This window comes from Eptatretus burgeri, chromosome 4, assembly GCF_056783735.1.
Source record: "Eptatretus burgeri isolate ZD-2024b chromosome 4, Ebu_testis_v1, whole genome shotgun sequence".
NCBI lineage: Eukaryota > Metazoa > Chordata > Myxini > Myxiniformes > Myxinidae > Eptatretus > Eptatretus burgeri.
In genome coordinates, this window is record NC_140964.1 from 82,176,917 (window position 1) to 82,194,994 (window position 18,078).

The 18,078-nt window shown below is 39.7% G+C and overlaps 1 protein-coding gene across 5 annotated transcripts in view; it reads right to left on the reverse strand.

Moving 5' to 3' along the window:
• SMG6 (SMG6 nonsense mediated mRNA decay factor) overlaps positions 1 to 18,078 on the reverse strand; it is a 248,513-nt gene that overhangs the window by 209,788 nt on the left and 20,647 nt on the right. For 4 of the 5 annotated variants that reach the window (XM_085879008.1, XM_085879007.1, XM_085879011.1 and 1 more), the window contains exon 9: positions 1,079 to 1,282. The exons of the other annotated variant lie outside the window; for it this stretch is intronic. In XM_085879008.1, the coding sequence (XP_085735134.1) occupies positions 1,079 to 1,282 (204 nt within the window). The remainder of the gene's footprint in view (positions 1 to 1,078; positions 1,283 to 18,078) is intronic. 5 annotated transcript variants of the gene reach the window in all.

Below are 18,078 nucleotides of genomic sequence, written 5' to 3' on the forward strand. Positions count from 1 at the left end.
TTTTTATAACATGCTTTCCTCACCTTGTGACTCATCCTGATGATTACTATCATTGACAATTTTACATTTCTTAGCCTACCTGGAAACAAAGCGGCTATCAGTGTCACCAAGAGCATTTCGTTGTGATCAATAAAAATTTAATGTTGTGTTGTGGTCAATAAAGTTTGTTTCAAAGATTATAAAGTGCATTTCCATGACTGTGCCGCAGAACATTGCCCACCGAAGGTGTGCCCAAACGAGTCCTACCGCCTGGAAGGCGGGGGTGCCCACTGATGAAATTAATACATGGAAGATAAATCTACTATACTAAAAAAATAGAATATGTTTGTATGTATGTGTGTTTGTTTGTTTGTTTGTTCGTCCTTTATTGCCGGCCGAACCGTTGGATGGAATGAGATGAAACTTGGCATGAGTGATCCTTGGGACATGAGAACGGACATGGGGGGGGGGGGTCAAGTTCAAGGTGAAAGGTCACGGGGTCAAGGGGTCAAGGTCACCGGGTAACTTCAATTTCTCAATTTCATCCGATCGAGACGGGACCAACGCCATTCGACAGATAATCAACATTAAATGACACAGCTGATTGACGACATTCACTTCCGACTTCCGCTTTTCGAGTTATGACGTCATAAATTGACTAAAACATCAATTTTCATGTTTGTTTGTCCTTTATAGACAGCCAAACCGTTGGATAGAATGAGATGAAACTTGGCATATGTGACCCTTAGGAACGGACATAAGGGGATCAAGTCAAGGTCAAGGTCAATTTCTCAATTTCATCCGATCGAGACGGGACCAACGCCATCCAACAGATAACTGCACCTGCCCATGGGTGGGTACTTTGCTAGTAGATACTAAATTAACTGAATAGGCAAACAAAGTACATACATGTTCAAAGATAACATACATATTGTTTTACATTGTAATTTTTTACTGCAGTTACTCCAGCAACAGTAAACTCATGGAATTGAGAACAGTGTTGTACCAATCAGAAAATCTCTTAATTTTATCAATAGTATTGTTATTTCAAATAAATAAAAATTTTAAAAAATCACCAAAACACTAAAAGGCAACGTACATCACTTGGGGTAAGTTCTCCCATGTCATCATCTTGGCTGTTTGCTTGATCTGCAGATTTTCTCGATTTGCCAGGGTGGATCCAAACTTCAGTACGCATGGTATCATTTGGAAATCGCCCCGGTGTGTTCCTCTGACCAGATCGCCGATGCTCCCTCTGCTCTTTGTCCACTCCCCCAGCTTGCTGTCTTGCCACTTGCTCTGCCTACAAAAAAGGCCAAGTGCTTCAGAGTTGTAAAATTCCAGCTTCATGGTGGAGCAGGAAAAAATGAGGAAGGGTGGGTGACTTTTTTTTTCTTTTTTTTAAAGTTCTACAACTGATGTTAAACTAACTGGTCTAGAGCTCCAAAACTTCTCTCTGGATCCTCTCTTAAATAACAGTTATATTTGCTGCTCTCCAACCATCTGGTACCGATACCAATTCCAATTCCAATGAGCTCAATATAAATATATTGGTTAACATCATACTTGAGAAAATTGGAAGAGTAATTCCACCATGTGTTCGGAGCCATCTGGAGCCAGAGGGGGAAACCTACCTGGAGCTCGACGGTCAATATGTTGGATTAACAAGGACATTTGAAACCGAATCATGATTTTGTGTGACAATGACCTCTGATCAATGTAAATCTGTACTTTACACCTGTATAAAAAATGAGTTTATGAATTGCATGTAGTTAGTCTATTTCAAAGCAAGTGGGCTCAAAATTCTCCAAGCAAAGACCTCTCATAAAAAGTCTCTGAGGAACTTGAGCAAGTCTCAGCTTCTGCAACCAACCATTTCTTCCACCGATCTGGCTCTAAGTGGTGAAGAATAGAAACGAAGGTTTTCCATTTTGTACCTCGTCCAATCACTCATGTTATTGTAACAGCCAAAGGCAATAGCAGTGCAGCAAATCGCTTGAGTAAAATGCATACCAAGTAGGCTGCTGATATGTATCGCTGACAAATATTGGGGGCTTCTACTACACATAGGCCAAATAATGTCAAAACAGCACCCAATAATGGCACGACCCAGCAAGTCCGTGCAAACGACCCAAAGCTTTCCTTATATTAATTCACTTGTTTACACAAGTTGCACATATTCACTGATGTAGGTTTTGAAACATGGATCGTCAAATTAAAGCCTTTCTAAAAAGCCCGGAGTGCTCCCTTAACATCACAATCACGTGCATTGCCACCTCCCTCAATACTCTTGGATGCATATCATCGCTAGAGCTTCATCTTCTTCATAGCTTTACTAACTTCTTTTAAATTTCCTCCATTCCTATTTGGAACTCTAAAACACACCTCCTAAGCAGTTATCTCAGCTATTGGTAATTCCCCTGTTATGTTTGCATAAATATCGAGCAAAATACCTAAACCTGTAATCTCACTTTCAACACCAACCAATCTCCCTGTACGATACCTCAAAAGGCCACAATTGTCTTAAACTGTTCTTTACCCCTTGTATACTTAAACAATGCCAAGCAATTATGTTTAATATTGTTGGCCATATCTTTGTCATATTCTCCATTGGCTTACCTAGTCATCTTCTTACCTTGCTTCTGTTTACTCCAGTACTGCTCACAGTCTGACTCCAGTCAAGATATTTTAAACCAAACTCAAGAGTTATAGAACACCTTACCCTGCGAAGTCTTGAGGAAAATGGACATGGGCGGGGTCAGCGAGCAGCAAATTTGATTGGTCGAGATGATGGACAATGCCATAATATTTTGTCCAAGTACTGCTAAACGGAAGGGTTTTGAAAGTGCCAAGGAGATTTGTGTTCTCCAGTGTTAAAGTATATACAGCAGACCTTCCCCGTTCATGGGGGGGGGATGTTCTTGAAAAAATACCGATGTGCAAAGTTAAGACCCCCTTTGTTTTGCAAATAGTAATAATTCTTGAAACACCCCCTTGCCATCAAAATGATTACAATAGTTTCAAAACAAAACCTTGCTACCTACACCAATCTTACAACCATCGGTTGACATCTACCACTCTAATCATTAATTTGAGGCCCTTTCCTATTCTTGGAAGGCTATTAGAAAACATTACCTGACAGCCCTTTGCTATTGGTCGGCAACCCAATATCCTGGACGTATTTTTCCAACTCTTAAAAGTAAACTTTCCCCATATCATGTGCTCCTTCATGTATGACATCAAATATATTTTTGCCATCACCTGACATTTTTGCCATCACCTGACACCTGACATCACCTTAATCTTCCTCTGTTTAAGCCTTATTCCCACTGCCTCAAAACAACACACAAGTCCATGTTGACATATTTAAATGTTTCATCTCTGCTCCATCCCCCATTCCCCCCACTCCTGACTGCGCTCGCTCCACCCTCTTCCCCCACCACCACCACACCAACTCTTCCTACACTCACTACTACTACTATCTGCACTCACTTCTCCCCAGAAGATAATAACAATAATAATAATAATAATAATAATAATAATAATAACTAGAACTGCCACTTTATAACTGCTGGCAGTGATGACCGGGTACCTAGACATCCGCCTTTGATACAACATGAGACTTAAATGATAGTCGCAAAGTTTTGCTTCGATAGGATAAGTGGTTCCAGAGAAAACATTATTTAATAGTGATACAAATACAGCCCTGATTCGATACAGCGCGGGACTGACGAGTTACGAACCGGTCGCACAAAGTGTTCAATCTAGTTATTACTAGCTGAAGTACCCGGGAAATTTTCCCTATTTTCCTCACGCTAGTTAGACTGAGGCATTAGTTGTATGGAGAAAATTGGGAAGGCTTCTTTTATTCCTCAGATTTATGGAAGGAAGGCTTTATGCTGCCGTAATCCTCAGAGAGGTCATAGTTGAAGGTGGCCTTGAGCCACTAAATGTTTCTAGCAGCAGTGGCAACTGTCGATGTCCTGCCAAAACCCGGACCTAGAAAGCTGGACCGTGAGTTTTGTGCTTCTCTCGCCCATCGGTGTGACGCTCTATTTGCAGTTAGGCGACGCTTTCTCTCTCTCTCTGCAGCCGACTCTGCTTGCCTGGCTCGTTCATGAGCAGATATATCAGCAGTAAGACATATATATATATATATATATCTCTTTCTCTCTCTTTCTCTCTCTTTCTCTCTCTCTCTCTCTTTCTCTCTCTCTCTCTGCAGCTGACTCCGCTTGCCTGGCTCTTTCATGAGCAGATCTATCAGCAGTTAGCTGTTGCCATGCGCGTGCAGTTCGAGAATTCAAATAACAGGAGGAGAATGTGTATGTTTAAAAAGTCAACGAATACGAACATTTTGTATTTCAAAAAACTCTAGCGTTTTTAACCATGAAGCCTTTTGTTACGATTAATAAGCCGGCGCACTATTCGAAAACCTTTTTTTTTTAATATATATATTTTTTTCATTTTTATGGAAAGCCACTTAGCGCATCCTGGAGCTGAATGTTAGGTCTATATGTGTGTAAAGTTTCATCAAGATCCGTTCACTGGTCTAGGAGCTTATTGGTTACAAACAAACAGACAGACAGACAGGACTGCCATTTATATAGTAGATGAGCTGATATATCAGCAGTAAGAGATATATATATATATATATATATATATATATATATATATATATATATATATATATATATATATATATATATATATATATATATATATCTCTCTCTGCCTCTGCCTCTGCCTCTGCAGCTGACTCCGCTTGCCTGGCTCTTTCATGAGCAGATCGATCAGCAGATAGCGGTTGCCGTGCGCGTGCAGTTCGAGAATTCAAATAACAGGAGGAGAATGTGTATTTTAAAAAAGTCAACGAATACGAACATTTTGTATTTCAAAAAACCGTAGCGTTTTTAACCATGAAGCCTTTTGTTATGATTAATACGACGGCGTACTATTCGAAAGCCATTTTTTTTTTCTAATGGAAATTTTATTTATTTTATTTATATATATATATATATATATATATATATATATATATATATATATTTTTTTTTTTTTTTTTTTAATATATATTTTTTTTCATTTTTATGGAGAGCCACTTTGCACATCCTGGAGCTGAATGTTAGTTCTATGTATATAAATATATATATATATATATATATATATATATATATATATATATATGTGTAAAGTTTCATCAAGATCGGTTCACTGGTCTCGGAGCTTATTCGTCACAAAAAAAAATAGACAGACAGACAGACACAGACAGAAGGACTGCCATTAATATAATAGATGTATGCAGTTAGCCCTTTTTCCTGGGGACATTGTCTGTATCAATTGAATTGCCGCTCCTGTACCCTCAAACGCATGCAGGTGTAGCCAAGTGAGCCTTTTGGAAAAAACAAATCTAAAAGTTCTCAGATTCAAATAATTAAATAATTCTGGCTGCCAAACCGCGTGACTGATCAGGTTGAAAATTTAAACCTATGTTTCACATGTCGACTAGATAATAATTTTGAAGTTTCACATATATTAACAACAGTTCCAGAGTAAATATTGGCTGCTCTTAGAACACCCTTATTCTGGACATTTCCATCTGTCTGTCTGTCTGTCCGCAAAACTTTGGTCAAGCCTAGGGGCTAAACCACTCAACCGATTCTAATGAAATTTGGTAGGTAGGACCAATATTTCTAGGAATCGTGTGCTTTCGAATATGGGACCCCGGGCCCGAGCAATGGCATAGCAACGGCCCTTTAAAGTGGTCAAAAAAATCGAAAAAATAAATAAATAAATAAATAAACCCAAAAATCGAAGCTTAAAGTTCTGTGCGCAATCTATCGAGCTCCCTTCATGCCAATTTGCAGCCCCAACAAAAATATTTGTAGGAGGAGATAGGTTTTGGGCGAGTACATGTTGAACATTTCAGAAACGGTTAATTGCAAATATCTCTGAGAAAAAGAGTCTGATTTTGATGAAACTTGGGTGAAATGTGTACAATGTGGCTAGCATGTACAAAAAAATGAATGGTTGCTATGCACACCTCCGTTGCTTAGCAACAGCTAAAATACTTTATCGTACATCGTACACTTATTGTGGACTGTACAAAAAAATCAATACCTCCCAAACTGGACCTCCGAGGGACCTGTTTTTTGTGCCCAAGGAGAATGTCTTACAGCATCATATAAAAAAAATCTTTAGCGAATAGATAAATGGAATTACCAGGGCTGCCATTTGTTGGAGTCTCTTTGGAAACATGCCTGAAATTTCACAAGGTGCGTTTCTGGGCACAAACTAAGAGGGCTGTGATAATCATATTTATTGTGCTAAATTGATTGATAGCATGTACATGAATATCGGCTAATCGCGTCGGCCAGCTTTCCATCTAGAGCGAGCAGCCATGTCGCCTACCGGCTTGTTACTTAATATTTCCCCTTCAATCCAACATGGCTGCCAAACCATGGGGCCGATAGTTGAAATTTAAACCCGTCATTCCATATGACTGTTCCATCACAAAACTGAAGTTTTACATATATTGATGCAGTCGTTCCAGAGTAAACATTAATTAATATATTCCCTTCAATCCAATATGGCTGCCAAACGATGTGTCATACATCAAAAGAAGGGGGGGTTTGTTCATCATGGAGAGGCGGTCATACATGTTGAGTTTCACCTCGATCTGTTCAGCCGTTTCAGAGAAGACTTTTAAGGTTATTAATTTTCAATCCAATACGGCTGCCGTACCATGTGACCTATTACAACATAAACTGAAATTCTCCATCTAATGGGGAAGTGGATTATGCTTAAGTTTCGTGTTGATCGGACAAGGTGCGTTTTCCGATCCAAGATGGCCCCCAAACCATGTGACTTGTGACATCATAATTTTTACGGTATATGCAAGCATGGGGGTAGATTATAGTTGCCAAGTTTCGCTTTGATAGGTTATGTGGTTCCAGAGAAAACATCATTTAATATAATTCTTGAATCCAACATGACTGCCAAACCATGTGACCTATCAATAATTCATTAACAAACTTATATTCTCAACTCGTGTGCAATACACATGTGAAGTTTCCCCTTGATATGACCAGCCGTTCTGGAGAAGAAGATGTTTGAAGGTTTGAGGGTAAATTCAATATGACCGCCAAACCATGTGACCTATCAATTAGAAATTAACAAACTTGTGAAAGGATGTCTTGGGGAAAGTGTGTGTGAATTTTTGCCTCAATGTGTCCAGCTGTTCTGGAGAAGAAGATTTTAAATTTTTTTTGTTTGTTTTTAATACTTCAATGAGGCTTGTGTGAGAGCTAACACACAACACACAGCAAGGGGGAATGAGAGAAGAGGGGTGGGAGTGTGAAGGACAAAACAGTGGGGAACAGAGACATTAGGAGATCTGTGGAAGGGAGAGGGATGGGACGGGGAACATGGGGAATACAAGATGGACATTATGGGGACTTTCAGGAAGGAAAGCAGGGAATTTGAAGTTGGGCTTGGGTGGATTATCGGGGGAAGAAAAGATCAAGGATTTGGATGGGGGATGATAAGAGGTGGTGGTGACCAGCTGTTTTGAAGGCCTGGAGGGAAGAATGGGATTGAATAGAGTGAGGGAGTTTATTCCAAAGGCGGGAAAAAGAGAGGAATGAAAGAGTGAAGGTGAGCAGTGATTCGTGATTTTGGTAGTTTTACCAGAAGGGGGTTGTTGGCGGACCTTGAGCGCAAGGCGGAAATGTGGTGGGGACAAATCGCAGAGAGAGCAGGGGGGGCGAGGCTGGAGAGGAGACGGTAGAAGACAGAAAGACCACCGACCAGCCTGCGGTGATCGAGTGAGAGGCCCAAAGACTCAGCCTCATTGCGGGAGATGCCAATGATCCGAAATGCCTTGGTTTCCACTGCGTGAAGCCGAGAAAGGTGGGAGGCAGGAGCACCAGCCCAGAGGGTAGAGCAGTACTCCATCAGGCTGCGGACAAAAGCTTTGTATGTGGTCAGGAGCTCAGGAGGGCCGAGGGAGGACTTTGCACGACGGAGAATTCCAAGTCGGCGACTGGCTTTGGAAGCGAGGTTTGAAATGTGGCTTTCCCAGGAAAGGTCATGGCAGATAGTGAGATCCAGAAGCTTGAAAGAAAGGACTTCTTCCAGAGGATTGTTGAAAAAGTGGATGGGGGGGGGGGGTTCTAAGCAGTCCTTTCGGAGAGACCTAGTGAGAGTGTGAGATTTGTCCAGATTGAAAGACATGTTCCACGTGTTGGACCATTTAATAATTTTCAATCCAAGATGGCTGACGGACCATGTGACCTATGACATCATAAATTTACATTCTGCTTCCAATCGTGGAGTGGAATATGTGTGTGAAGTTTCGTGTTAATCGGATATGGTGCGTTTTCTATCCAAGATGGCCACCAAACCATGTGACTTGTGACGTCATAATTTTTACCATGTATGCAGACATGATGGAAGATGATAGCTGCAAATTTTTGCTTTTATAGATTAAGCAGTTCCAGAGAAAACATTATTTAATATTTTTCTTAAATTCAACATGGCTGCCAAACCATGTGACCTATCCATTATTCATTAACAAACTTATATCCCCTACACGTGTAGAATACCCTTGTGAAGTTTCCCCTTGATCTGACCAGCCGTACTGGAGAAGAAGATGTTTGAAGGTTTTAAGGTCAATACAATATGGCCGCCAAACCATGTGACCTATGAATAAGAAATTAACAAATTTGTGAAAGGATGTCATGGGGAATGTGTGTGTAAAGTTTCACCTCAATCTGTCCAGCCGTTCTGGAGAAGAAGATTAAAAAAAAAAATTCAAAACAAGATGGCTGCCAAACCAAGTCACCGATGATGTCACAATAATTTTTTCTTCGGTGATTTGTTGTGAAGATGACGCTCAAGAAATTTCAGATTTTTCCCATGCAGCGTTCTACTTGACGAATTTTCACCGGCATACCACTTTACCGATGACGTCTCGAAAAATCACCCGTGTTCCCCATGGGGAGTTTATTAAAATGTATGAAGCAAAATTTTTTTCCATTGCACGGTTTCAGAGATAGATGTCCAAAGTTTATCGGTTTTTTCAAGATGGCGCCCGTACCACATGACCTATGATGTCATAATAATCAATTAGTTATGCTATCAAAAAAGATACACTATGGTGAAAATTTCGTGTCGATCGGACTTAGCGTTACTGAGAAAATGATTTTTTGAAACGAAAAAGCCCGCAAATTGCCGGCGGTAGAAATAATAATAAACTAGAACTGCCACTTTATAACTGCTGGCAGTGATGACCGGGTACCCAGGCCGTCCGCCTTTGACACAACTGATACAACATGAGACTTAAATCATAGTCGCAAAGTTTCGCATTTATCGGATAAGCGGTGCCAGAGAAAACATTATTTAATGGTGATACAAACACAGGCCTGCTTCGAGAGGGCGCGGAACAGACGAGTTACGAACCGGGCCGCACAAAGCGTTCAATTTCCTTATTACTGGCGAACAGATTCAAATAATTAAATAATTCTGGCTACCAAACCGCGTGACCGATCAGGTTGAAATTTTAAACTTTTGTTTCGCATGTCGGCTAAATTACAAATGTGAAGTTTCGTATATATAGAAGCAGCGGTTACAGAGTAAACATTAATTAATATTTATCCTTCAATCCAAGATGGCGGCCAAACCATGTGACTTGTGATGTCATAATTTTCACCACATGTGCAAACCCAATTGGAGACGATAAGTGCAAATTTTCGCATCGCTAGGTTAAGCAGTTCCAGAGAAAACATTATTTAATATTTTTCTTAAAACCAACATGGCTGCCAAACCCTGGGCCCGATCCCGTTGAAATTTCAAACCCTCATTCCGCATGACTCTTCCACCATAAAGGTGATGTTTCACATTTATTGATGCAGTAGTTCCAGAGTAAACATTAATTAATATTTTTCCTTCAATCCACTATGGCTGCCAAACGTTGCGTCGTACCTCAAAAGGGGGTGAGAACTTTTTATTCGTCATGGAGAGGCGGTCATAGTGGTGGAGTTTCGCCTGGATCTGTTTCGTGGTTTCAGAGAAAAAGACGTTTAAAGATATTATTTTTCAATCCAAGATGGCTGACGAACCATGTGACCTATGACATCACAAATTTATATTCTGCATCCAACTTGGTATTGGAACACGTTTGTGAAGTTTCGTGTAAATCGGTAAAGGTGCGTTTTTCTATCCAAGATGGCCGCCAAACCACGTGACGTGTGATGTCATAATTTTTACCAAGCGTGCATACTGCCTGCTAGATGATAATTACAAATTTTCGATTCGTTTGGTTAAGCGGTTCCAGAGAAAACATTATTTAATATTTTTCTTAAATCCAAGATGGCGGCCAAACCATGTGACTTATCAATTCGAAATTAACAAACTTATATCGCCTTCCTGTCCCGAATATAGTTCTGAAATCTCCCCTTCATTGGGCCAACGCTTCTGGAGAAGAAGATGTTTGAAGGTTTTCGGGTTTTTTCAAGATGGCCGCCAAACCATGTGACCGATCAAGAACAAATTAACAAACTTGAGAAAGGACCTCATGGGGAATATATGTGTGAAGTTTCGTCTTCATTTGTCTTGCCCTTCTGGAGAAGAAGATTTTTAAAATTTATTCATTTTCAATCCAAGATGGCTGCCGAACCTTGTGACCTATGATATCATAAATTTAAATTCTGCTTTCCATCGTCGACCCGAACAAGTGTGTGAAGTTTCGTGTAAATCGGATAAGGTCTATTTTTCTATCCAAGATGGCCGCCAAACCATGTGACTTCTGAGGTAAAATTTTTTTACCATGTATGCAGACTTGAGTGAGGAAGGCACTTGCAAATTTTAGCTTCGATGGCTTATGAAATTCCAGAGAAAACATTATTTAATATTTTTCTTAAATCCAACATGGCGGCCAAACCATGTGACCTATCACTTCGAAATTAACAAACTTGCATCGCATACATGTCACGAATATAGTTCTGAAATCTCAACTTCATTGGACCAGCGCTTCTGGAGAAGAAGATGTTTGAAGGTTTTAGGGTTTTTTCAAGATAGCCGCCAAACCATGTGACGTATCAACAACAAATTAACAAACTTGAAAGAGGACCTCAGGGGGAATGTACCTGTAAAGTTTCACCTTAATCTGTCTAGCCCTTCTGGAGAAGAAGATTTTTTTAAAAAAACACTAAAAAACAAGATGGCGGCCGAATTACGTCATCGATGACGTCAAAAAAAACATTTTTGACGATGAATTTTGGTGTAGATGACGCTCAGAATTTTTCAGATTTTTCCTATATGGCGTTCTACTTGACGAATTTTCACCGGTATATCGCTTCACCTATGACGTCACGAAAAATCACACGTGTTCCCCATAGGGAGCTTAGTAAAATGTATCAAACGAAAAATTTTTCCATTGCACGGTTTCCGAGATACAGATGTCCAAAGTTTATCGCTTTTTTCAAGATGGCGACCGTACCACGTGACCAATGACGTCATAATTATAACGTGATTGTGCTATCAAAAAAGATACATACTATGGTGAAAATTTCCTGTCGATCGGACTTAGTGTTCCAGAGAAAATGATTTTTAAAGCGAAAAAGGGTGCAAATTGCCGGCGGAATAATAATAATAATAACTAGAACTGCCACTTTATAACTGCTGGCAGTGATGACCGGGTACCCAGTCCGTCCGCCTTTTGATACAACATGGGACTTTCTGCAGATGACAGTCACAAAGTTTCGCTTTGATCGGGAAAGTGGTTCCAGAGAAAACATTATTTAAGAGTGATACAAACACAGGCCTGCTTCGAGACGGCGCGGAACAGACGAGTTACGAACCGGGCAGCACAAAGCATTCAATTTCGTTATTACTGGCTTCCAGATTCAAATAAATAAATAATTCTGGCTCCCAAACCGTGTGACCGATCAGGTTGAAATTTTAAACTGTTGTTTAGCATATCACCTGAATTATAAATATCAAGTTTTGCATATATAGAAACAGCGGTTCCAGAGTAAACATTAATTAATATTTATCCTTCAATCCAAGATGGCGGCCAAACCATGTGACTTGTGATGTCATAATTTGCACCACGTGTGCAAACACGATGGTGGATGATAACTGCAAATTTTCGCTTCTCCAGGTTAAGCAGTTCCAGAGAAAACATTATTTAATATTTTTCTTAAAACCAACATGGCTGCCAAACCCTGGGCCTGATCCCGTTGAAATTTCAAACGCTCATTCCGCATGAGCGTTCCACCATAAACTTGATGTTTCACATTTATTGATGCAGTATTTCCAGAGTAAACATTAATTAATATTTTTCCTTCAATCCAATATGGCTGCCAAACGTTGCGTCGTACCTCAAAAGGGGATGAGAACTTTTTATTCGTCATGGAGAGGCGGTCATAGTGGTGGAGTTTCGCCTGGATCTGTTCAGCCGTTTCACAGAAAAAGACGTTTGAAGATATTGTTTTTCAATCCAAGATGGCTGACGAACCATGTGACCTATGACATCAGAAATATATATTCTGCTTCCAACTGGGTAATGGAACACGTTTGTGAAGTTTCGTGTAAATCGGGAAAGGTGCGTTTTTCTATCCAAGATGGCCGCCAAACCATGTGACGTGTGACCTCATAATTTTTACCACGCGTGCACACACGATGGTAGATGGTAATTGCAAACTTTCGATTCGTTAGGTTAAGCGGTTCCAGAGAAAACATTATTTAATATTTTTCTTAAATCCAAGATGGCGGCCAAACCGTGTGACTTATCAATTCCAAATTAACAAACTTATATCGCCTACGTGTCCCGAATATACTTCTGAAATCTGCCCTTCATCTGACCAGCGCTTCTGGAGAAGAAGATGTTTGAAGGTTTTTGGGTTTTTTCAAGATGGCCGCCAAACCATGTGACCGATCAAGAAGAAATTAACAAACTTGAGAAAGGACCTCATGGGGAATATATGTGTGAAGTTTCGTCTTCATCTGTCTTGCCCTTCTGGAGAAGAAGATTTTTAAAATTTATTCATTTTCAATCCAAGATGGCTGCCGAACCTTGTGACCTATGATATCATAACTTTAAATTCTGCTTTCCATCATAGACCCAAACAAGTGTGTGAAGTTTCGTGTAAATCGGATAAGGTCTATTTTTCTATCCAAGATGGCCGCCAAACCATGTGACTTCTGAGGTAAAAAATTTTTACCATGTATGCAGACTTGAGGGAGGAAGGCACTTGCAAATTTTCGCTTCGATGGCTTATGAAATACCAGAGAAAACATTATTTAATATTTTTCTTAAATCCAACATGGCGGCCAAACCATGTGACCTATCACTTCGAAATTAACAAACTTGCATCGCATGCATGTCACGAATATAGATCTGAAATCTCGCCTTCATTGGACCAGCGCTTCTGGAGAAGAAGATGTTTGAAGGTTTTAGGGTTTTTTCAAGATGGCCGCCAAACCATGTGACCGACCAACAAGAAATTAACAAACTTGAAAAAGGACCTCAGGGCGAATATACCTGTAAAGTTTACTCAATCTACACATCCGTTCTGGAGAAGAAGATTTTTTTTAAAAATATTTTCAAAACAAGATGGCGGCCGAATTACGTCACCGATGACGTCAAAAAAAATTTTTTCTACGATGAATTTTGGTGTAGATGACGCTCAAGAAATTTCAAATTTTTCCCATGTGGCGTTCTACTTGACGAATTTTCACCGGGATACCTCTTCACCGATGACGTCACGAAAAATCACACGTGTTCCCGAGAGGGAGCTTGTTAAAATGTATGAAGCGAAAAAATTTTTACCCTGGAAGATTTCAGAGATACAGAGGTCCAAAGTTTATCGTTTTTTTCAAGATGGCGCCCGCACCACGTGACCAATGACGTCATAATTATAACGTGATTGTGCTATCAAAAAAGATACATACTACGGTGAAAATTTCGTGTCGATCGGACTTTGCGTTCCTGAGAAAATGATTATTAAAGTGAAAACAGGCCGCAAAATGCCGGCGGAAAAATAATAATAATAATAAACTAGAACTGCCACTTTATAACTGCTGGCAGTGATGACCGGGTACCCAGTCCGTCCGCCTTTGACACAACTGACACAACGTGAGACTTAAATCATAGTCGCAAAGTTTCGCATTTATCGGATAAGCGGTGCCAGAGAAAACATTATTTAATGGTGATACAAACACAGGTCTGCTTCGAGACGGCGCGGAACAGACGAGTTACGAACCGGGCAGCACAAAGCGTTCAATTTCCTTATTACTGGCGACCAGATTCAAATAATTAAATAATTCTGGCTGCCAAACCACACGGCCGATCAGGTTGAAATTTTAAACTTTTGTTTCCCATGTAGCCTAAATTATAAATATGAAGTTTCGCATATATAGAAGTAGTGGTTCCAGAGTAAACATGAATTAATATTTATCCTTCAATCTAAGATGGCGGCCAAACCATGTGACTTGTGACCTCATAATTTTTACCATGTATGCAGATATCATGGACGATGACAGACGCAAATTTTCGCTTCGATAGGTTAAGCAGTTCCAGAGAAAACATTATTTAATATTTTTCTTAAATTCAACATGGCTGCCAAACCATGTGACCTATCAATTAGAAATTAACAAACTTGTATTCCCTACTCATGTGCAATAGGGGTGTGAAGTTTCCCCTTGATCAGATCAGGTGTTCTGGAGAAGAAGATGTTTGAAGGTTTTAAGGTAAATTCAAGATGGCCGCCAAACCATGTGACCAATCAAGAACAAATTAACAAACTTGAGAAAGGACCTCATGGGGAATATATGTGTGAAGTTTCGGCTTAATCTGTCTTGCCTTTCTGGAGAAGAAGATTTTTAAAATTTATTCATTTTCAATCCAAGATGGCTGACGAACCATGTGACCTATGACATCAGAAATTTATATTCTGCTTCCAACTGGGTATTGGAACACGTTTGTAAAGTTTCGTGTTAATCGGTAAAGGTGCGTTTTTCTATCCAAGATGGCCGCCAAACCATGTGACGTGTGATGTCATAATTTTTACCATGCGTGCATACACGATGGTAGATGATAATTACAAATTTTCGATTCGTTTGGTTCAGCGGTTCCAGAGAAAACATTATTTAATATTTTTCTTAAATCCAAGATGGCGGCCAAACCGTCTAACGTATCAATTCGAAATTAACAAACTTATATCGCCTACGTGTCCCGAATATAGTTCTGAAATCTCCCCTTCATCCGACCAGCGCTTCTGGAGAAGAAGATGTTTGAAGGTTTTAGGGTTTTTTCAAGATGGCCGCCGAACCATGTGACCGATCAAGAACAAATTAACAAACTTGAGAAAGGACCTCATGGGGAATATATGTGTGAAGTTTCGTCTTCATCTGTCTTGCCCTTCTGGAGAAGAAGATTTTTAAAATTTATTCATTTTCAATCCAAGATGGCTGCCGAACCTTGTGACCTATGATATCATAAATTTAAATTCTGCTTTCCATCGTCGACCCGAACAAGTGTGTGAAGTTTCGTGTAAATCGGATAAAGTCGATTTTTCTATCCAAGATGGCCGCCAAACCATGTGACTTCTGAGGTAAAATTTTTTTACCATGTATGCAGACTTGAGGGAGGAAGGCACTTGCAAATTTTCGCTTTGATGGTTTATGAAATACCAGAGAAAACATTATTTAATATTTTTCTTAAATCCAACATGGCGGCCAAACCATGTGACCTATCACTTTGAAATTAACAAACTTGCATCGCATACATGTCACGAATATAGTTCTGAAATCTCGCCTTCATTGGACCAGCGCTTCTGGAGAAGAAGATGTTTGAAGGTTTTAAGGTTTTTTTCAAGATGGCCGCCAAACCATGTGACGTATCAACAACAAATTAACAAACTTGAAAGAGGACCTCAGGGGGAATGTGCCTGTAAAGTTTCGCCTCAATCTGCACAGCCGTTCTGGAGAAGAAGATTTTTTTTTAAAAAACACAAAAAAACAAGATGGCGGGCGAATTACGTCACTGATGACGTCAAAATATTTTTTTTCTACGATGAATTTTTGTGTAGATGATGCTCAAGAAATTTCAAATTTTTGCCATGTGGCGTTCTACTTGACGAATTTTTACTGGGATACCTCTTCACTGATGACGTCACGAAAAATCACACGTATACCCGAGAGGGAGCTTGTTCAAATGTATCAAGCGAAATTTTTTTACACTAGAAGGTTTCCGAGATACAGAGGTCCAAAGTTGATCTGTTTTTTCAAGATGGCGCCCGTATCACGTGACCTATGACGTCATAATTATCAATTATGTATGCTATCAAAAAAGATACATATCTGGTGAAAATTTTGTGTCGATTGGTCTTACCATTTCTGAGAAAATGGCATTTAAAGCGAAAAAAACTGGAAATTTTGCAAATTTACGGCGGAAGAAAAATAATAATAAAAACTAGAACTGCCACTTTATAACTGCTGGCAGTGATGACCGGGTACCCAGTCCATCCGCCTTTGATACAACATGGGACTTAAATCAGAGTCGCAATTTTCGCATTAAAAGGATAAGCGGTGCCAGAGAAAACATAATTTAATGGTGATACAAACACAGGCCTGCTTCGAAACGGCGCGGAACAGACGAGTTACGAACCGGGCAGCACAAAGCGTTCAATTTCGTTATTCCTGGCTTCCAGATTCAAATAATTAAATAATTCTGGTTCCAAATCAGCATGACCGATCAGGTTGAAATTTTAAACTTTTGTTTCGCATGTCGCCTGAATTATAAATGTGAAGTTTCGCATGTATAGATGCAGTGGTTCCAGAGTAAACATTAATTAATATTTATCCTTCAATCCAAGATGGTGGCCAAACCATGTGACTTGTGATGTCATAATTTGCAACATGTATGCAGATATCATGGAGGATGACAGACGCAAATTTTCGCTTCGATAGGTTAAGCAGTTCCAGAGAAAACATTATTTAATATTTTTCTTAAATTCAATATGGCTGCCAAACCATGTGACCTATCAATTAGAAATTAACAAACTTGTATTCCCTACTCATGTGCAATAGGGGTGTGAAGTTTCCCCTTGATCAGATCAGGTGTTCTGGAGAAGAAGATGTTTGAAGGTTTTAAGGTAAATTCAAGATGGCCGCCAAACCATGTGACCAATCAAGAACAAATTAACAAACTTGAGAAAGGACCTCATGGGGAATATATGTGTGAAGTTTCGGCTAAATCTGTCTTGCCTTTCTGGAGAAGAAGATTTTTAAAATTTATTCATTTTCAATCCAAGATGGCTGACGAACCATGTGACCTATGACATCAGAAATTTATATTCTGCTTCCAACTGGGTATTGGAACACGTTTGTAAAGTTTCGTGTTAATCGGTAAAGGTGCGTTTTCTATCCAAGATGGCCGCCAAACCATGTGACGTTTGATGTCATAATTTTTACCATGCGTGCATACACGATGGTAGATGATAATTACAAATTTTCGATTCGTTTGGTTCAGCGGTTCCAGAGAAAACATTATTTAATATTTTTCTTAAATCCAAGATGGCGGCCAAACCGTCTAACGTATCAATTCGAAATTAACAAACTTATATCGCCTACGTGTCCTGAATATAGTTCTGAAATCTCCGCTTCATCCGACCAGCGCTTCTGGAGAAGAAGATGTTTGAATGTTTTAGGGTTTTTTCAAGATGGCCGCCGAACCATGTGACCGATCAAGAACAAATTAACAAACTTGAGAAAGGACCTCATGGGGAATATATGTGTGAAGTTTCGTCTTCATCTGTCTTGCCCTTCTGGAGAAGAAGATTTTAAAAATTTATTCATTTTCAATCCAAGATGGCTGCCGAACCTTGTGACCTCTGATATCATAAATTTAAATTCTGCTTTCCATTGATGACCCGAACAAGTGTGTGAAGTTTCGTGTAAATCGGATAAAGTCTATTTTTCTATCCAAGATGGCCGCCAAACCATGTGACTTCTGAGGTAAAAAATTTTTTACCATGTATGCAGACTTGAGGGAGGAAGGCACTTGCAAATTTTCGCTTTGATGGCTTATGAAAT